We start from the raw sequence: 21,792 nt of genomic DNA on the forward strand, positions 1-21,792 counted from the left end.
AGGAAAAATAGTAATTGGAGAAGGAACCTTTATTTGGGATTCCTCATCATCTGAGAGGCCTTGAAAGGGATCCTCATCATCCTCCATATCCTCATATTCGTCCTGAGAGGAGTCTGAATCATCCTGAATAGGAGCTCTAACCGCTGGGGAAGAACCCAAAGGGCGGGAGGGACGAGGAGGAGGAGGAGGTAAGGGAAGCTCATTGATCGTAGAGAGTTTGGCATCAATGGCCTTGGACAACACAGAAAAAATAGATTGGAACTCAGGAGGTAAACTAGAAATATCAGCAGGAATGGCAGAAGAATCCCTAAAGGCCTGGGAAGATCCTGGCTGGGGGGAATCTTCAATAATATCTGGTTCCTCTGGACCTATGCCCCATAGGTTAGGTTGGGGTCTGTCTAGGTTAGGCTCATCCAGAGATAACACAGAGACCCCAGAAGGAGGTAGACTAGAAGCCTCTGGGGGGTCTTGACTACTGAGTACTTGGGCCTGTACTTTCAAACGTTTTGCTGATTTGTCATGGATTCTTTGTAGGGCTAGGTCCCTTCTCTTCTCGGCTCTGGTGACCTTGGTCGAGGGGCGGGCCCCTGGAGAAGAGGAGGAAGAGGCCTGGGGGATACTAGTAATCTCATCGCCTGTAGGCCTGGCCTCTCTGGGACCTTTAGTTGTGCCTCTCTTGGGAAAAGTAGCCATAGTCTGACAATTAACAGAAGACAAGGCTGAGCCAATAACTGAATAAATAAGGAGAAGAATTTCAAGGACTTCCCAAGAGGAATGGATCCAGCTCCGAGGCCTCGAAGCTGCTGAGACTTGAGGGCAATCTGGGCAAACCCAGAGTTCGTGTCCCCAAATCCAGCGGGGCCAGCCTCCCTAAACTTTTAATTAAGTAAACCAAGGCACTCTGGTTGGAGGCTTAGCCGGTGGAGAATTAAGCCTGGGCGTCCCAAGGCCCGCTCCGGGATCCACGCGGTGGACTGAGGCCTACGCGGCTGGCAGGAGGCCAACACGAGAGGCCTAAATTTAAAAAGGGCGCGAAGGCCTTCGCGCCGAAAAATCGCTCCGTAATAGGATTCTTAAAGGGGAAGCGATCGACTAAGTCCAGGAGACTAGCAAGGCGTCTCACTCCGCAGGAGGTATATTTTAAGCCCTTTAATAATATACAATAATGAATCAATAAATCAATAATTCAATACTTGCACCAAGACCTCCAGGCCAAAGGATTAAAGGAATCCACAAGCGGCAGCGGGAATCGTACACGGCAAAACCGCCGGGGGAAAACGAAACCGCAACTTCTCCAAAGGAAAAAAGCCGAGCCACAAACGGCTGGCGCTATTAGTGCAAGTAAATAATAATGGTAAAACAATTCTTACTACTTTTGAAGGAAAAGATCGAAGGGAAGGTGTTAGAATGTTGAACGAGCTATCACAATACAACCGCAGGATATGCGAACTGAGCGAATTCTGGGGAAGGGGCGGATCCGGCAAGCTTTTTTAATACTAGGCTCAGTTCCACCGGATTGGACATGAGCAACCCATGTGACTGCTGGACCCGCTCCTTCAGTACGGAGAATTGTATCCCTGCTTTTCCAAAATTCTATTCCAACTTTTGTTTCCATAGAGGGCCAACAAAAAAAATTGCTGCCTGCACAATTCTAACATTTGTACATAAAAACATGTCATGGAAACCAAGAATCTTTTCCAAGGCTTTCACTACTGCCTTACAAAGTGTGTGTCTGCATTTTTCACTGACTCTGCTTTACTCTAATGATAAACCTATTTCTCATCATCATACATTGCTTACAGAATAGCAAGCCTTTATCAGCATCGAGTTCATTTATATTTTCCCATGTAAAAGCAATAGATTGCACCAGATACAGTTGGACATAAACCAGTCAATTTTAAATGTAACAATTATGTTACTATTGTTTTCCTCTTAACAGGACAACGTGAAAAATTTCTATTATTAATTTGAGAGTGTAACTATTTTAATTACCACTTCTGTTGATGTTTCTGCATGTTCTGAAGTAACATGTTCTTGAAGAGATGTTTCCGTATAACCCATTTTTCCACAATATGGACAAGTAAAAGACTGTGGCTGCTCTACAGAGAAAGCTTCTCCACCATAGTACAAATCTGAAAGAATAAAGATTATGACAACTGAAGTCAAAACAAATTATCATGTTGGGAATATAGAAAATGTTCTTTTTCAAAAACGTTTTTAGGAACTGTTTAGCTCAACTGTATACAATTTACTGGACTGAACTTTCTGAATATAAAATTACTAATATCTACCATTCAAAAGCAAAATAAACCGCACAGAATCTCAGCTAGTCAATATTTATATTATCCCAGTTTTCCCCATCATGGTTACATGTTATAATCACACTATTTTAAATAACAAGAATCAAGGCTATTGATCAAACTATAACCTGAATTTTTATACTAAATCCAACCCTACTGAATACTTCCTGTAATTCATATGCTTCCTGAGCATATGAATGCCATGTGTCAGCAACTATTAAGACATTTTGAAGTAACAATATATGTCATTATTTCCTCCAAATCTTACAGCATTTAGACAGTCTGACTCCTAGGAAAGGTTCATAACTAAACAAATAAGAGAAAATTTCAAGCTGAAATATAAATAGCCGTTATTCGCCTTTGATCAAACTGAAATACCCACAGTCCACAGGTTATATAACCACTTCTTCAATATGACCTGTTCTCGAAGTTCACACAGTTGCAGTTCCCAACGGTCAAAATCCAGGTACTTGGTGCCAGGCTTACAATTATGATGTTGTAGCATTCTGCAGTTACATGATTGCAATTTCCAAAGTGATTGTGAATTCTTGCTGGCTTCCCTCAGCAAAGTCAATGGGGAAGTTGGCAGAAAATTGGAAGCTACCTCAGCCACATTTTCACCTATCTGCGCTCTGTAGCACATGCCTGCATCACCCCGCTCTCCTCCCATCCTCTGGAGAACCTGCCCCTCCCACTCTATTGCCTGGAATTCCAGTCTCTTCCAGTTTAATGTCTGCTATGGTGCTGGTGTTACGACCAGGACGGCCTTCATTAAGTGATGCAATTACATGACATTCCACTGTGTGACAGCATCACTTTGTGATGGAAATTCTGGCCCCCGTTGCGAAACTCTTCTTTAAGGCATATATAAAAACTTCTCAATCCAAATCCAAGTGGAATTCTCACACTGAAAATAACACATGACACCAGTGGGCATTCTGTGCCTTACAAACCTTCTGCAATACTAAACTATATTTTTACGGACCACAAAAAGGCTTCAAATCTCCAAATAACCTTTTTTTCATTATCCAAGCTGGATCTTCAACATGATTACAGTGATCCCTCGAGTTTCGCGATCTCGATCTTCGCGAAACGCTATATCGCTATTTTTCCACCCGATGATGTCACTCTCTTCCTTCCTTTCTCATCTTTCTTTCTCTCTTTCTCTATCTTGCTTCTTCCTCTCTCACACTCTCTTCCTCCCTCTCTCATCTCTTTCTTTCCTTCTCTCTCTTTCTCTATCTCTCCCCCTCTTGCTGGCGGGCGGCAGGCGGGCGGGGGCATCAGCGAGGAGCCGGGGTTTCCCCTTTGCGTGGGTGGCGGGGAAACCCCGATCTTCGTCTGCTCGCTGCTGCCGCGGCCGCCCAGCAGCTGATCTGCTCAGCGGCAGCAACGAGGAGCCGAATCGGGCTTTCCCCTTTGCGCGGGCGGCGGGGAAACCCGGATCTTCGTCTGCTCGCTGAGCAGCGAGCAGACGAAGATCCGGGTTTCCCCACCGCCCACGCAAACTCCACCATCTGCGCATGCGCGGCCATGGAAAAAAGGGCGCGCATGCGCAGATGGTGTTTTTACTTCCGCAACCCTACATCGCGAAAAATCGATTATCGCAAGGGGTCTTGGAACAGAACCCTCGCGATAATCGAGGGATCACTGTATTCTCTATAAGAGAATCAATGGATGTGAGCTCTTACTAGCTATGTGGCCAAAATACTTCCTACCCACGATGGCTTTCATGTTATTGGCTATATATCTGATGGCCTGATCTTAATAAATATGGTAATAAATGTGGTAATAAATACCACAATTGAAATAACTATATGAACCCACATGGATATTTCCCATTATTTAATTGTACTAAAACAGCCTCTTGGCAAAATATTAAATCACAGTTAAGGAACAACAACAATTCCGATCAACTAAAATTTTAAACCAGAAATATAGATAGTTCTTTAATTATAACTACAATTGGGATGAGAATTTCCATTGCTAAGCAAGGCATTTGTTAAGTGAGTTACACCCAATTTTATAACCTTTTTTTTTGGCCATAGTTGTTAAGTAAATCACGTGACCATTAAAGAAGCTCAGATTTGCCTTTGCTTGTTGGAAGCTGGTTGAGAAGGTCATCAATTGCAATCACATGATCCTAGGATGCTGCAACCATCCAAAATACATGCTTTTGCCAAGCACCGGAATTTTGATCAAGTGACCATGGAAGTAACTTTTTCCAGTGCTGTTGTAATTTTAAACAGTTGCTAAACCAATGGTTGTAAGTTGAGAGCTACCTGTATTATTTGCTATTATCAAGTTACACTTAAAGAGATATCACCACTTTTAGCAGGGGAAATGCATTGACTGCCTTTCCACAAAACAGGGATTATTCCAATAACACTTTATTGAAAATCATTCTTGCATGTAGACATATTAATTATGGCTTGCCACCAGACTTTCATTTGTTTTACCTGTATCTGAATAATAAGTTAACATTCATACAGCACATACGTGACACATTGTATCTTACCAGATTTACATTAAGTAGGTCATCTAACCCTCCTTCAACCAAATCCTGTAGTTATAGATTCCTTGGAATCATGGCTTACAAAATCATTGTTCTGTCTGCTCTCCAAGTTATGAAAATTTTAAAAATAATGAAGTCTCACTTCGTACTGCTGGGCATTAGGGTTAGTATTAGGAACAGATCCAAAATAAAATCAATCTTTGCCCATTCCAATGCTCCCAGTTCTGATCAGCCATCTCCCTTGCACTCACCCATGTACAATGGCTCTAATCTCAATCAGGCCATCTGCCTATTTTTATTTATGTTAGTCAACCATGTTTGTGGGCTATCACAGGTGGCGGGAGACAAAATAGACGGAAATCATTATCAACAGCAGTCTCTCTGATTCATTGCCTGGATGTCTCATGATTAGCCAAAGCCAAGGAGTATTGTACGCTAATATCTAATGGCAGGCTAATGTTAAAACACCATCCTAAAAAAAAAGTAAATTGTGGTTTCAAACTACATTATTTTGCCAAATAATACATTAAGATTTGATTTTGCTATGGCTTCACAGATGCTAAGTCAAAAATAGCCAATTATATTTCTACCTGCCCACAGTTGAAATCTTTTCACCATGTTGAAAAGTGTTCACAAAGAGCCTATAAGAAAGATTGGAGTTAGAAAAAGACAGGCATTTTAAAAAATTTACAATCAGCCTTCCTTCCAGACTTAATTCAACAATTTGCCAATTTAACAGAAGTGCATTATTTTGGCCTCTCTAACATTTACTGAATGTGCTGAACAAACAACCATAGTGTCATTTGTTTACAACAAACACCTTAGGTAAGCATATTAATAGAAGTAAACTATGATACCTATATAATAGTAAGATGATAGCTCTCTTTACATACAGCATAAGAAAGAGATGCTGGTGACTGCAGCAATGAATGGAAGACTAGGGGATAGAAGGCATGTCCTCTATTCGCATTTTTAAAAATTCAGCAAAGGTATTATCCTTCTTTAAAAAGTCCTTTAAAATATAAAGAAGCTGGACAGAACTAAAACTTCGCTGTATAGCATGCCTAATGACTTTTAAAGTTTGCCTTTGGCTCATACAGGGCCAGTAGTATCCAAACTGTTACAAACCTCCTTTCCCATATAGCGCAGAGAAAGTGGCTGACAGCACTGAGAAACACCCAAGCTAGGCAGACACAGCTCCTGTATTGTGATAGGAGCATTGTACATGGACTGTACAGTGACACGGTTATGAGCTGCATGGAAAGAACAACAAAACAAAACAAATTCTTCGGGAGTTGAGGAAGCGTGCTGGACAAATGCAGGTTTCAATATAAAGTTGAAAAACTAAATGGTGTAAAACAATTGACACAACAGCATGAATTGCTCTACCAAAGCCACGTCAATCAACTTTGACGAGATGCCAAAAAGATTACCCATCATCAGTGACAGCCTCTTCCTTGATATGTTGGATGATGGCATAATACCAGCCCTTAGGAAAATGCAGCCAACTCCTGGCAGGCTGCCCAGGGCTCAGCAGGTAAGTTCAACTATTCCTTCATTGATTCGGGCAGATAATATGCTGTGACTGGCTAAATGTCATCCTGGCAGATGGTCTGGTTGGGGTTTTTTTTCTTTAACTGTGCCTGAGTTCTGCTCCACGTTGCCTTCTGAAGGAAATCTAAATCGAGATTAGAATTGCCCCCACCCTCCTTGCCTTTGGTAAGCTCCTTAAAACCCACCTCTGCCGTCAGGCATGGGGGAACTGAGATATTCTCCCCCCTAGGCCTTTACAATGTATGCATGCTATGTTTATTTGTAGGGATGTTTGGTTTTACAATAAGGGTTTTTTAGTTGTTTTAGTATTGGATTTATATGATGTTTTTTATTACTGTTGTTAGCCGCCCCGAGTCTACAGAGAGGGGCGGCATACAAATCCAATAGATTAGATAGATAGATAGATAGATAGATAGATAGATAGATAGATAGATAGATAGATAGATAGATAGATAGATAGATAGATAGATCTGGGTTGCTGCTAGAAAGGCCTTTCTGCCTCCTCCCTTCTAGACCTTTGTTTTCTTCATTTGTCCTTTATTTGCTTTACAAAGCTGGTTTTTATCAGATGTTTTTGGACTCTCTGCTCTACAGTAATATGAAATCTAGAAGGGTTTTCTTTTACGGGAACAGTGGGTACGTGATTAAAAATTGTTTTGGACAAATTCTATACAATAGTTGGATGAGATGCTACTACAAAGGACTTGAAATAATTTTAAATATATAATTACAAATCTAGTTATGCAAAATTAAGGTGGAATTAAAAACACAGTAAAAGTAATTAATAGTTAAATCACTGGACTAGAAGTTGAGCCACACAAGTAGTAGTCCTATCTTAAGCACGAACCAAATGGGCAACTTTAAGCCCATCACTCTGTCTCAGGCCTAGAAAAGAGGCAGTAGAAAAACACTTCCAAAAATGCAGTTTTCAGGAGTGGAAACTGACAAAAAAAACCCTCAAGTCCTACCATTATTAAAGAAAAAAGCAATAATCAAAAGGATCACTCTTTCATTTTTTTTCTAACACTCCCACACTCCCAATATCAGCGCTCAATACAAAATTTAGTCATTAACTAAAAAAAAGTAATATTATACTAAGAGAAGTAATCCAATAGGAATGAATATTGCATTGTGTATTTTTGATATACAGTGGTCCCCCGATTATTGCGAGGGTTCCGTTCCAGGACCCCTCACAATGATCGGTTTTTCGCGAAGTAGCGGTGCGGAAGTAAAAACACCATCTGCGCATGCGCAGATGGTGTTTTTACTTCCGCCGCAGCAGCGAGGAGCCGAAGATTGGGGTTTCCCCGCCGCCCACGCAAACTCCTCGCTGCTGCCGCGCTCGCCGCTTCTCTTGTCCGCCCGCCGCTTGTCCGCCGCCGCCTGCCTGCCCACGCGCCCGCCGCTCGCCCGCCCTTCGCCCACCCACGCCGTTCGCTCGCGCCGCTTCCCAGCTGAGTCCTGAAGCCAGAAGGCAAAGGCGAACTTCCGCGTTTGGCTTCGGGACTCAGCTGGGAAGCGGCGCTGGGGTCTCCCCACCGCCCACGCAAACTCCTCGCTGCCGCTCGCCCGCCCTTCGCCCGCCCATGCCGTTCGCTCGCGCCGCTTCCCAGCTGAGTCCTGAAGCCAAACGCGGTTACAGTTTCAGAGGCTCGGGTTTGTAAGTGGAAAATGGTTCTTGATAAGAGGCCAGTTCTTATCTAGAAAGGTTCGTAAGTAGAAGCGTTCTTAGGTAGAGGTACCACTGTATGTTAGCTGTCTTGAGATGACAATACACACACACACAGCAGGTGAGATAAAAATATAATAACGTAATAATGCTCAAAATCTATTTTGGAAAGAATATAATAAAGCTGCAAATTGCTAATACAGTGGTACCTCTTCTTAAAAACTTAATTCGTTCCGTGACCAGGTTCTTAAGTAGAAAAGTTCTTAAGTAGAAGCATTTTTTCCCATAGGAATCAATGTAAAAGTAAATAATATGGAAGACTGGAAACGAGCTGATGTAGTCCCCATCCACAAAAAAGGTAAAAAGACTGACCCGGGTAACTACAGACCAATCTGTCTGACTTCTATACCTGGAAAAATACTGGAGAAAATAATCAAAAAACAACTTTGCCACTACCTAGAAACAAACAAGAGTATATCCAATAGCCAACATGGGTTTGTCAGAAACAAATCATGCCAAACCAATCTCATATCATTTTTCAACACCATAATCAAATCAGTAGACCAACGCAACATAGTTGACCTCATATACTTGGACTTCAGCAAAGCTTTTGATAAAATAGATCTCAATCTCCTAATCCACAAATTAGAAAAAAATGGGGTAGACTACAAAACATGCAGTTGGCTGACCAACCGCACCCAACAAGTTGTCCTCAATGGCTCCAAATCCACATGGAAGAAGGTAGGCAGTGGGGTACTACATGGTTCTGTCCTGGGCCCTGTGCTCTTCAACATTTTCATCAATGACCTAGATGAGGGAATAGAGGGGGAACTGATCAGATTTGCAGACGACACCAAGCTAGCGGGGATAGCCAACAACCTAGAGGATAGGCTCAAAATACAGAAAGACCTAGATAGATTAACGCTGTGGGTCCAAACTAACAAAATGATGTTCAACATCGAGAAGAGTAAAGTCCTCCACCTAGGTAAAAAACAACAACCTAGAAACGCATCCAGTCTGGGAAGAACCCTACTTAGCAGTAGTGACTGTGAAAAGGATCTCGGAGTCTTTTTGGATAATCAACTAAGTCAACTGTTTTTATCATTGTTGTTAGCCGCCCCGAGTCTACAGAGAGGGGCGACATACAAATCCAATAAATAATAATAATAATAATAATAATAATAATAATAATAATAATAATAATAAATAATATGAGCCAGCAATGTGCAGCAGCGGCTAAAAAGGCCAACACAATCCTAAGCTGTATCAACAGGGGGATACACTCCAAGACCAGAGAAGTATTAATACCACACTATAACACCCTGGTCAGACCACATCCGGAGTACTGCATTCAGTTCTGGTCACCACACTTCAAAAGAGACATAGAAACTCTGGAGAAGGTGCAGAAAAGAGCAATCAAAAAGATTAGGGGACTAGAAACCAAGACTTATGAAGAGAGATTGCTGGAACTGGGCATGGATAGCCTAGAGAAAAGAAGGGCCAGGAGGCACATGATAGTAGTCTACAGGTACTTGAGAGGTTGTCACAGAGAGGAGGGGGGGTCACACTATTTTCCAGGGCACCAGAGAGCCAGACGAGGAACAATGGCTGGAAGCTGACAAAGGAGAGATTCAATCTAGAAATAAGGAAGAATTTCCTGACGGTCAGAGCGATCAACTAGTGGAACAGCCTGCCAGCGGAGGTTGTGTACTCCCCAACTTTGGAAATTTTCAAGAGGAGATTGAACTGTCATTTGGCTGGGGTGCTATAGGATTTCCTGCTTAAGCAGGGGGTTGGAGTTGATGACCTGTAAGGTCCCTTTCAACACAAACAAACAAACAAGCAAACAAACGAGATGTGGAGGGGGGGGAGAATATCTATGTGCTAAGCTAAGCTACTGTATCAGCAAGCTGCTGGATTTTTTGTATAGTCAAAATGTTCTCGCCTGCCCCTTCCAATGTCAGAGCCAGAGTTTCAGTCATTGTTTCTAAATCTTCTAGCCAAAAAAAGGTCATTTGCAGGGAAAAGGTCTGTTACCCATCTGTTCAAAGCTGCTGTGAACTTGTCATTTCTTTTCCTGTTTGTAAACAGTAACAGTTGAAGCTCTCATCAAAATGCTCAGAGCAAATTTAGTAAGAGACGTATCACAGGGAATATATACTGAGACAATAGGTCATACATAATGACAATGACATAATACTGGTGCACGCCCACACGCACGCACAAACAAACATATATGCATATGAATATAACTTAGGGTACAATTTGATGCAAGATCAAAAAAACCCATTGAAAAGAGAAACTTGGTAAGAAAGGAAAAGTAGGAGGGGGGGAAAAAAGGAAAGATAAGAAAAGTAAGGAGATAAACAAGTCACAAAATCCTCTCACTAATTCTAAAATGCTTGACTGTATACTTTATTGTTCAGAGGAGATAAATGGGAAAAAGCATGTATAAGCAAAGTATTATGTAAACATATTTTTTCCCAGAGCACTCTGATACAATAGTCTCAATTAATTTTTGGCCGGCAACTAGAAATTGGATTTTTCAATCGCTCAAATCTTTTCTGTACAGTACATACGTGATTTCTATTATAGTTCAAAACCTGTATAAAGTTAACATTCTGAATTAAACATCCATCTGTGTTAAGAAAAATCCAGACAGTCATTCCTAACCTAGTTTTTAAACAAAATATTATAGCCTGAAGACAATCATAGAATTAAGCATCTCACTAATCTACTAGTTGCCACGCTCTGCGTATGCCTCAAAGGCTTTCAGGCTGGGCAAATTTAAAATGATAGGTATTCATTTTGTTGTGCTTTGTATCAAGACCTTCCAGTGTCTCATTGCCATTTCCCACTGTGTTCTTGACCTGGAAAATAAAAAGAAAAGCTAAATTTATGTGGAGTGACTTGGAACAAGTCACATTCTCTTACCCCAACTACCCCATAAGGTTTTTGATTCAGGGGAAAATAGGAAAGAGCAGACAGTCTTCCCCATATCTAGCACTGGCCCATAAGTCCATACTTCTCACTGACTTAATCAGTTTCAGTTATTTTTATTTGTACAGTGATACCTCGTCTTACAAACGCCTCGTCATAAAACTTTTCAAGATACAAACCCGGGGTTTAAGACTTTTTTGCCTCTTCTTACAAACTATTTTCACCTTACAAACCCACCGCCACCGCTGGGATGCCCCGCCTCCGGACTTCCGTTGCCAGCGAAGTGCCCGTTTTTGCGCTGCTGGGATTCCCCTGAGGCTCCCCTCCATGGGAAACCCCACCTCCGGACTTCCATGTTTTTGTGATGTTGCAGGGGAATCCCAGCAGCGCAAAAATGTGCGCTTCGCTGGCAATGGAAGTCCGGAGGTGGGGTTTCCCAGCGAGGGGAGCCTCAGTGAAATTGCAGCATTGCAAAAGCACAGAGGTCCAGAGGTAGGGTTTTGAGGACTTCGGCATTTTTGCAATGCTGCAATTTCACTGAGGCTCCCTTCGCTGGGAAACCCCACCTCCGGACTTCCATTGCCAGCGAAGCGCTCGTTTTTGCAATGCTATGATTCTCCTGCTGGGATTCCCCTGCAGCATCGCAAAAACACAGAAGTCCAGAGGTGGGGTTTGCCATGGAGGGGAGCCTCATGGGAATCCCAGCAGTGCAAAATCGGGCGCTTCAGCTGGCAAAAGGGGTGAATTTTGGCCTTGCACACATTAATCGCTTTTCCATTGATTCTTATGGGAAACATTGTTTCATCTTATAAACTTTTCACCTTAAGAACCTCATCCCGGAACCAATTAAGTTTGTAAGACAAGGTATCACTGTACTTTTAATTTGTTTCGGGTTTGAATTCACCGGAGAAAGCAATTATACTAGGAAGATTTGGCAGATGGCTGGACGCCATCCACAGCATTGAAAACCTCAAAGAAGCAGTGCAAGATCGGAAGATGTGGAGAGACTTGCCCAAAGAATCCCCAAGAGTGAGACACGACTGAATGGATAACATCATCATATATGTGAGAGCCACTTAGTGTAATGGTTAAAACACCAGGTTAGAAACTGTGAGTTCCAATCCCACCTTAGGCTCAAGTGGACAAACCACTTCAGAAAATATCGTCATGAAAACTGCAAAGACTTTAAAGACTGACTTAAAGGTACCCTTGCACACAGGTGCATAAACACACAAATGGAGGGTGGGGTGCGCGCACGCAAAGAGATTTCCAGAACTGTTTTTCTTTTCATTCCCTCTGTGTGGGAGGTAGGGGGAAAAAACAATTTTTGGAAAGCCCTCTTTAAAAAGGAGCCCACATTTTCTTATTAAAACAAGTTCTTAGTGTCAAAACCCCCTATTTTTTCACAGGAAGCACATTTTCATAGATAGCCATATTCAAATTAGATTTTATGACATAACATTTTTTCCCTTTTGATGCAGAAGAAAAATCAATGTGACTATATTACTATTATAGATCACTGAACAGTGTAATCTATTTGAACATCAACATTCTATTTTAAAATCTATAGAAAACACACATTAAAAAAGTGAAACTGAATAGATATTTTTACACAAGTTTTCTCCAAAAAGAAAAAGAAAAGAAAAGCAACATATGAAAAAGAAATACTTGCAGTGAATAAGTAAATTCCATTTGTCAAGGAGAAATTGTCTCTGGCTGATTTAAACATAGTCCTGGACTTACAACAGATTCAAACAGATTAACAGAGTTGGAAGGCACCTTGTAAATCATCTAGTCCAACCCTCTACCCAAGCAGGAGGCCCTAACTAAACCATTTCTGGCAACTGTTAGGAACTGACAACTGTTAGCAACCGTTCAAGTTATAACAGCACTGAAAACACCATAAAAACTTGATCTATGTCAATTTTTGTTTCATTTTAATATGAAGTGGAAAACTAACAAGCAGAATGTGAGCACTTTTACAGCAGTTACAATCCCTCTATTATCTATAATTCTAAAAAATATTTGAAACATGAAAAAAACCCAGTGTAAAAGCTATAGAAACATCAAAGCCAATAATGAAATCTTTCCCACAACAATCTCTGTTGAATGTTCATTCTAATATATTTTCTTATCTGTTTCTCCCATCATACTAGTTCTAAGCCCTCTCTTGTTTTTTTCTTCTTCTACATTTTTAAACCACAAAAACCATAAGCGAATTTACAATTCAAACAGTAGAAAAAAAAATACCCTTAACTCATACAGGTTGATTCTGAATTAAAATGACCTGGCAATTTTAAATCATAAGTTGACTAGAAGCATCTTAGTTTTAGTTATTTTTAGAAGATCTGTAAAACCATTCCCCCCACCAGGTACAAATCATCATGCAAATGCTGGTATTATAGACTTGCCTCCTGATATCTGACACAAGAACACAAGCTACCACATTTTTTAATGGCATGCATACTCTCATCTGCCTCACTTCCAATCCTTTCCTTGAGAATGTCAAAGAAAAACAGCAAAAATCTGTGGTGGAGCATATATCAGTCTACCAAGAACTCAAGTTAGTTTAATAGAGCTTAACGTTACAATCTGCAAAACTGCAATACATGCGTGATATTGGATTTTTGTGTTTTTACCATTTTTTAATGTTTATTCTGTTTTTCTGTTGTTCTGTGACAAAATTCCAGAAGTATTTTTGTTTACCTCAAAATACCAGACATTAAGTAGTCAGTCAGTCAGTAAATAAATAAAAGGCAAGAATCATTTACCAAAATCTACCCTTGTTAGTATGCACTGCATTGGATGGTCAGTTGTATGCCTTGTCGTCGTTGCACCACTTTCATAACAAGATGCACACAGATCGTAATCGTAGCAAATTAAACACTTGTATCTGCGACCTCGGAAATTGCCTTTTAAACATGCATCGCAGCTGACACCTGCAAAAAAAAATAGACAGAAAATCATTAGCCATTTGCATAAACAATCGACATCTATGCACTTTCATTGCAATGCCACTGTTCTGAATTACTATCAATGCTATCAGTTACCTTATAGTTAAAAAATAATGTTGACGATTTCATAATTATCTTGAACATGTTTCTCACATTACAACAATCAACTAAAATGCTGACTATTCATATTTCCAGATAGGAATCTCCAACATGAGGACTTCCAGGTCAATTTTGAGAGCCGCAATAATGCTTACAAAGAGTAAGACCGCTAAAGCATGCTTTACAAGTTTATTACAAAAGAAGATGGCATTTGTTTACAGACCATTTAAATGAGGGTAACATGTGAGACAACAGTAAGATAGAGAGGTGGACTGACAGACAAGAAGGGAAAGAATAGAAAGCACCTCCTTCATGGACTGCAGCAAAACAGGAATACAGTAGTCAAATCTGTAATTTTAATCCTATTCTCACCATCTCCATCTCCTCCCTCCCACAAAGACTAGGAGACTGATGGAGATATGCAAGGCTATGGAATTCAGCAGGCTTTTTCAGAGAAACGGAGACCAACAGGTGTGCACCAGAACGAAAGCATTGTTCCATGTCCAGAGAGGATAGGCAGGATGGCTGCGTGCTTTGCCTCCTATAAGAAGTGCTATCAGAGCCATGCTCAGGACTGAAACCTCCGCTCTCCACTTGCCTGTTCCCCACATCACTGGTGCAGCTCTTGTTACCAGCAGCTGCTGTCCAGAAACTCTGGTAGTGACTTGTTTATGTCAATGTATAAAACTTTTGAAGTTGCAAACCCAAAACTAATAAACTAGGCTTTTTGAAAGGCTTGTAATGATCTGAGATCCTTCCCTATATCCATTATTTTGGTAGTTCCCAACCACCAGTTAAAAGCATTTTTATACAAACCAAACAGCTATCATTCTTGTAATACATTTCATTCTTACCGGGGCCTACTGACATAATACTGTTGTTTAATAAATGTATTTTAACTATATATCTACTGTAAGTTAAAACAAAAAAGAGACTAAGATTACTGCTAACCCTTTGGTATGAAAGGAATCTGTACTAGTTGATTCTGGTTACATACAGATTAAAATTATCACTGGTTTGTCCATTAAAAGCTTATTGTTTAAAGTTGTCTATAAAATCATTGATAAAATATCTGAAGCACAAATTAAGAGCATAATTTATCCAAAGAAGATAATGTATCACATTAAAGTCATACCATGTACAAAAATATTCATATTAGCTTTGTAAATATGTCAAATAAAAAAACACAACCAAAATGTTACTGTATTTCAAAATCTTCCAAATCCTATTTTCTACTAAAAAAAGAATCTGAAAACCTTTTCATTGTCCATAAACAGATGAATTAAATTATGTGGGTTTGCAATTTAATATATGTATGCTTATACACTTCCTCAAATGTTAGTTTATTTGGGTTCAACAATACTCATTCTAAAGTATTAATTGCTCCATTTAGTATTGCTATCTTAGTAAGCTTCAAAGAGAATCATGGACGTCTAAGAACTGGAAGGGTTCATTTAGAAACATCAAGACTACCCACCCCCACTCCCCACTAAATGTAAAAAATACAAATCCTTAGTGTGTCCAGCCTCTTCCCACTACCTCTCTGAATTAAAAAAAAAAACCTAATAAAGGCAACAATCACTTGATCAAACCCTATTTTTATGTAACTTAAATTCCATTACGGTATTTCATGTTGTGAGAACACTAGAGAATTATCTTGATCTTCTACGTGACATCCTTGCAGATGTAATAAGTACATAAGGTGTTCATTTAACCTTTTTAGGTCCAGAATCACTCTCCCACCCCCCACGACTATGGGAGTACGAATAGGATAGAGTAGAATCCCTACCGGCTGAAATGTCAATTAGGTATTGGATAGCGGCCTCCATAAGACCCTTTTTGTATTGTTTCTTGATATGGGGCAACGCATGAAGAATCATGGGGATGTGGAGAGAAATTTGAGCATAAATCCTGTTTTTAGGATCCAGGCGTCTGTCGTGGTTGCTTCCTATTGATTTGCAAATAGCCCTAGGTGACCACCAATGAGGGCTGGATCTGGGGTCACTTCTAGTGACCGAAGGATCATCTTTCCTGAGCCACAAAATGGTTTCTTGTTTTGGAATTGATGTCTGTTTCTATCTGTAAATCCAGTGTGGGTACGTCCTCCGGGAGTAGACCGCTCCTGTGTGTGCTGGTCAAAAGAAAGGCCTGAGAAAATAAGGTGAGGGGGGTCGTTCCACTCACCTGTGTAAGGAAGGCAGGCTCTTTCTCCTGTCTTTGGTTTCCATCAAGATAGGCTTCATGGCCACTCCAAACATCTTGCCACCCTTGAAGGGTGCAGAGGCTAGCCTCCATTTGTACTTAGTGTCTGCCTGCCAGTGGTGGAGCACCAGCAGATTATGGACAGTTACTGATGAGGCAATCACCCTAGAAGCGAATTTTGATGCATTTAAGGTGGCATGAGCCAAAAATTCCATTGACACTATTAACTTGTTGATGTCCTGTTGGGGGCATTGGTCATTAGGTGAAGCTCTCGTTTGCATCTGGCAAAGCCGGAGTAAGGAGACCCTATTGAAAATGGAAGCGGTAGTTGTTGCCTTTACTGCCCAGGCTGTCGCCTGATGAGGAAAGGGGGGGGGGGGAGTGACCTTGTACTAATGAACATCCACCATTTGCTGTAGAACTCCCCTGCTGAAGGCAGCATCAACTGATGCATAATTGTCTAGTAGTGTCAAATGAACTGAGACGGTTGTGTCCACGTTGCCGCTCGACAAACCACTTCTTCTGTTTCAGGCCGTAGGTGTGGCTACATTCCTGGTGGAGTGAGCTATGATGCCTGTGGGGGCTGAAAGATTTGCTAGTTCATAAGTTCTGCTTATAGCGCTCCTGATCCAGCGCCCTATAGTGGCTGATGAAGCTCGTGTTCCTAGGAACCAAGGGTGGAAGCCTATGAAGATTGCTCCCGTCTTTCTGAGGTCCTTGGTGCGATCTAGGTATATCTTGAGAGTTCTGCGCACATCCAGGGTGTGTCATCGCCGTTCAGAGGGATGTACCATCCAAACACAAAAGGACGGTAACACCAGTGCCTATGATCTGTGAAAGACTGAATTTACTTTAGGGATGAAGGAAGAGTTGAATAGCAGAATTACCTTGTCTGGTTGGAAAATACACAGGTTCCCTCTGATGGAAAGAGCTGCCAGTTCAGAGATATGACAGGCTGACATGATGGCCACCAAGAAGGCTACCTTAGCTGGGCCTCTTGGAGGGCTTCGTATGGAATGCCATGAGAGACTTCAGCACGTGGGAGACTCCAGGTTTGGTATTGGTATTACTGGAAGTGGGGGAAACACATATAGGAGGCCCTGGGGCCACAGACTCCAAAGGGCATTCACCTTTTCTGCTACTGGAGAGAGAAAGTGGGAGAAGTACCTTGGTAGATGAGTGTTCTTGTGGGTTGCAAAGAGGTCGATGAGGGGCCCCCGAATCACTGGGAGATCTGGATGAATAGGTATGGATAGAACCACCACTTCTCCTGATCCACTAGAACACGCCTGAGCCAGCTGCCTGCGAATTTTGAATGCCCGAGATGTGGTCCAAGGTTAGGGAGAGATGTTTCTTTGCCCACAGCCCCACCTTCCTGGCTTGACTGAAGGGATCTGGAACGGATCCCCCCTCCCCCACCGGTTGATGTGTGCTTTGGTGGAGATGTTGTCTGTCAGCACTATGACATTGGATCCCGCAATGAGACATCAAAAATGCTTGCGGGCGAGGTAGGCAGCTCTCAGCTCTAACCAGTTGATTGCGTCTGAAGCTTCTCAAGGTGACCACTGACCCTGGGTTATGTATCCCTGACAGTGACCTCCCAGCCCATTAAACTGTTGTCACTACCTGGTAGGGATTCGAAAGGAGATTCCCAAGGAAATAGCTGAGGAAATCCACCAGGAGAGTGAGCTGCGTACCTGCGGGGAGAGGCAAACTTTGATGTGAGCTGTACCCTGTCCCGCTTTCTGGAAGGGCAGCAGGAACCATTGGATTTCCCTGGCCTGAAGCTGAGCCCAAGAGATGTTGTTTATACATGAGATCATTTTCCCCAAAAGAGAAGAAAGAGTGTCTCTTTCCCCAAAAGAGAGAAAGAACTTCCGTTCCGCCAATACCTGATTGACCATCTGTCTGATGCTATTCTGCCTGTCGGAGGAAATATAAACCTTGCCCTCTATTGAATCAATAACTGCTCCTAGATGCTAAAAAGTATTGGGGGATAGATGGCTCTTTTCCAAGTTAACGGAGAAACAGAGTCTCTGGAGGCAAGCAATACAAATGCCTAGGTGCTATTGGGCTAGTTCCCTGGAGGGTGTGTGCACTACGATTTCGTCCAGATAACTGAATGTGCACTGGCATGGTGCATAGGTGGGCCATTAACACTGACATGATTTTAGTGAATACCCTGGGGGCCGAGAAAAGACCAAAGGTGAGGGCTCTGTATTGAAAATGGTCCTGACCATAACAAAAATGGAGAAATCTCCTGTTGGGCTTGAAGATCTAGACATGAAGGTATGCCTCCATGAGACCTAATAAAGCCATGAAGGCATCCTGATGGATTGGGGCGAGAATGGAGGCGAGAGAATGCATTTTGAATCTCTTATAAACTAAGTAATGATTTAGCCTTTTGAGGTCTAAAATCGCTCTTCAGCTTCTCGATGTTTTAGGGTCCACAAAGAGTATAGAAAACCTTCCCCCTCTGGTTCTTGGGGACCGGCTGCATTCTCTTCTTTTTCATCCTAGGTCTGCAAAAGTGAAGTGATATTCCATACTTAGTGCTATCCATCATCCAAACTTCAGAGAGTTTATCCAAGGGCATCACTGTTTACATTAGCATGACACATTATAAATCCCACCTCCCAACACAAAGAATAAAGTGATTTTTTTTAAATTATTTTTTTAACCTCTCTGGGTGGCTTAGCTACCACATAATAGTACAAAAGAGAACAATTTAACATTCTTTTTAATTGGCAGATCAGCCCTATGAGTTTTTCTTTCTTTCTCAATTTCTTTGCCTAAGCTGTCAAATATGTGATGCCTGTTTGCCAGATGCAAAAGAACTATGTTATTCTTCCCCAGTGCTGCTACTTGTGCAAAAGAGTGGGTCAAAGAAAGAAAAAGAAGACTGCTAGAGCTTCTTAACAGCATGAGTAACATAAACATTACAAAACAGAAGAGAACACATAGACAGCATATAAACATTCATTCCCAGTCAGTATCTGTCTGTAAAACTCATACAACCCACCTATACATTTGCATGGATTCTGTTTCTTGAAACAAAATACATTTTTATTCCATCCTTGGCATAAAAAGGCATATTTTGGTTTATGCCCAACATACTAAAAAGGGCACAATTCTTTGCAGTTAAAATGCTCTACATTTCTCAAGGGATGGCCAAAATATCCAAAGTGGAGATACTGTTTTGTGCACTTTTTAAAACAAAATACCCATGCAAAACAAAAATACTTTTTTATTCCAAATAATTCTGTAATTGACTTTTTAAAAAATCCAACATTGCAAATAAAATGGCAATGGCAAGTTGAATCCTGCTACTACCGGTCAAAACTAAGCAAGGAGAAAAGCAAATAAAAATAGGGATGGGGTGGGGGGTGGGGAGAATACAACAGGCAGAAGCAGAGGTTAATAAGTCAGGTATAAAAAGCTACACATTGTACATTCAGATAAGAGCAAAGATATTCCAGAAGACTCAACTAAAAAATCATACTATTTATTGCAGAATCGAATTTAGAAACTCCAGATGAAATACATCCCAAATACTGAAACAAATGGACAATTGGATGGATTGAACATACTACATCCGAAATCCTGAGTACTTGTGAAGTATCCGATATACAACTGGAATACAAAAAATGTAATTCTTCAGAAAGAGAGAAAAGGGAAATTCTGCAAACTACTGAATGATCGGTTTGACAAAGAATTCAACAAACCAACAATCCAGAAAACTGGTAGATTCCCCTTCATCGCAGGAGGGGAAAGCCCTTTTTTAAACAGTTCCTTAGCTTGCCGGTAAACCTCCTGGCCGATTAGATTTTGTTAAAAAATACAATCCGGCAGCAGCGTGAGCAGGGCGCTTTAGAAAAAGCAGCAATATATATATTATTTAATAGTTCATATATTAGTAGCAGCTAGGTTAGTTTTTGCACAAAAATGGAAAGATAGTGAGATTCCAAAAGAAACAGAAGATTTTAGACTGTGCCGAATTAGATATGATGACGAAACGGTTAAATAATCAAGAAGAATCAGAATTTTATGATATCTGGCAGAAAGTATATATTTGGTGGGAAACAAGGAATAAGAGATAAGTGTGTTGATATATTATTTTGCATATTTGAATTTAGTATTAGAATTGTATAAGATGGTAATTATTAGTATAAATATAAATTTCTTTCATCTCTTTTTTTTCTTCCCTTTTTTCTTTGTTTTTTCATAAAACCTTTTTCTCTTTCACATATATTTTTATAAATTTTGATACAGATTTAGATTTATATTAAGATTGAAATTTTTACTCTATATAACAATATGTATTTTACAGATAAACTTTTTACTTTTATATGAAGACTTCTACTTTGAGTGGAGCGACTGTAGCTCCATTAAGTGTTATATGTTTTGTTTGTTGTGTTTGTTACTTTGAAAAAACCAATAAAAATATTTTGAAAAAAAAAAGAAAGAAAAAGCAGCAATAGCCACGCCGCAGCTTCTCCCTTGGCGCCAAGCCCAGTAAGGCTGGCGCAAAAACAAGGTAAGCTTGAAGTAAAAAGGAAATTGGAAATTTTACTTATCTGATTGAAGAAGGAACAAAGGGAAGGTGTTTTAGAGAGGAGTGAGCCACCACATGTCCTGCTGGATCGCAGGACCGAGCGAATTCTGGGGAAGGGGCGGATCCAGCAGGCTTTTTAAAGACTAGGCTTGGTCCTCTGAGGATTGGACAGCAAGCAACCAACGTGACTGCTGTACGGAGAATGGAATGTTTCCAGGACAAAAAAAAATCAAGCTCATATACCATATACATTATTTTTAAATTTTTTGGTTATTAAATCCAATTGTTATATTTTATATAGCTCCCTTTGATATATAGCATATATCAGGAGTTAGAAAAGCCCTGATATAATTTAATCAGAATTTAATCTTCCACAAAGTACTTATTGTAATGCTAGCAAGAGTTTCATAGTTCCATAGATAAGATCAAATATCAAGGAGAAAGCACAGCCAGAGAGTTGACCACACGTCTTGTCCTGCTGAGGACTGAGGAAAAAAGCGGATTGATTGACAGAACTTGAGCTTTTATAGTATGGGCTCAGTCCTGATTGGTTAACGGACGGAGGTCAACCCACCGACTGTGGACTCTCCTATGGGCTGGAGAATAGCATTTGCCTCCTTTCCTCAGGCTATAATATCTCTGTATCCACACTATGTCACAGAAGTGAGTACACTTCCTCACATTTTGTAAATATTTAAGTAATTTTGTAAATATGTAAAGTAGTCAGTATACGGCTTGTATAACAGTGTAAATGTGCTGTCCCCTCAAACTAATGCAACATACAGCTATTAATGTCTAAACTGCTGAAAGCTGTATACTCACTACTTTAGATTGTAGCCAAGTGTCATTTCTTCAGTGAAAAGATATAAACATTTAGAAAATGTGTGTGTGGGGGGGGGGGTACTCACTTCTGTGACATACTGTATATGAGACATTGAACAAGATGCCAAAGTATCCACTTGTTCCGTTCAAATCTTCTGTCTCAACCAATGGGAAGAATGCAT

At 40.8% G+C, this 21,792-nt stretch overlaps 1 protein-coding gene and 1 long non-coding RNA gene across 6 annotated transcripts in view; both read right to left on the minus strand.

The window, feature by feature from the left end:
* The window catches only part of KCMF1 (potassium channel modulatory factor 1), a 58,564-nt gene that overhangs the window by 21,497 nt on the left and 15,275 nt on the right, over positions 1-21,792 (minus strand). For all 5 annotated transcript variants that reach the window (XM_070742329.1, XM_070742331.1, XM_070742330.1 and 2 more), the window contains exons 2-3: positions 13,750-13,917; positions 1,993-2,132 (exon numbers count right to left, since the gene is read on the minus strand). In XM_070742329.1, coding sequence (XP_070598430.1) covers positions 1,993-2,132; positions 13,750-13,917 — 308 coding nt within the window. The remainder of the gene's footprint in view (positions 1-1,992; positions 2,133-13,749; positions 13,918-21,792) is intronic.
* Positions 5,406-10,854, minus strand: LOC139162217 (uncharacterized). The gene is made up of 3 exons (XR_011558278.1): positions 10,769-10,854; positions 5,944-6,068; positions 5,406-5,456 (listed from the first exon to the last, which is right to left on the minus strand). It is a non-coding gene; the product is annotated as an uncharacterized lncRNA (long non-coding RNA).

Source organism: Erythrolamprus reginae, chromosome 2 (assembly GCF_031021105.1).
Source record: "Erythrolamprus reginae isolate rEryReg1 chromosome 2, rEryReg1.hap1, whole genome shotgun sequence".
Taxonomy (NCBI): Eukaryota; Metazoa; Chordata; class Lepidosauria; order Squamata; family Dipsadidae; genus Erythrolamprus; species Erythrolamprus reginae.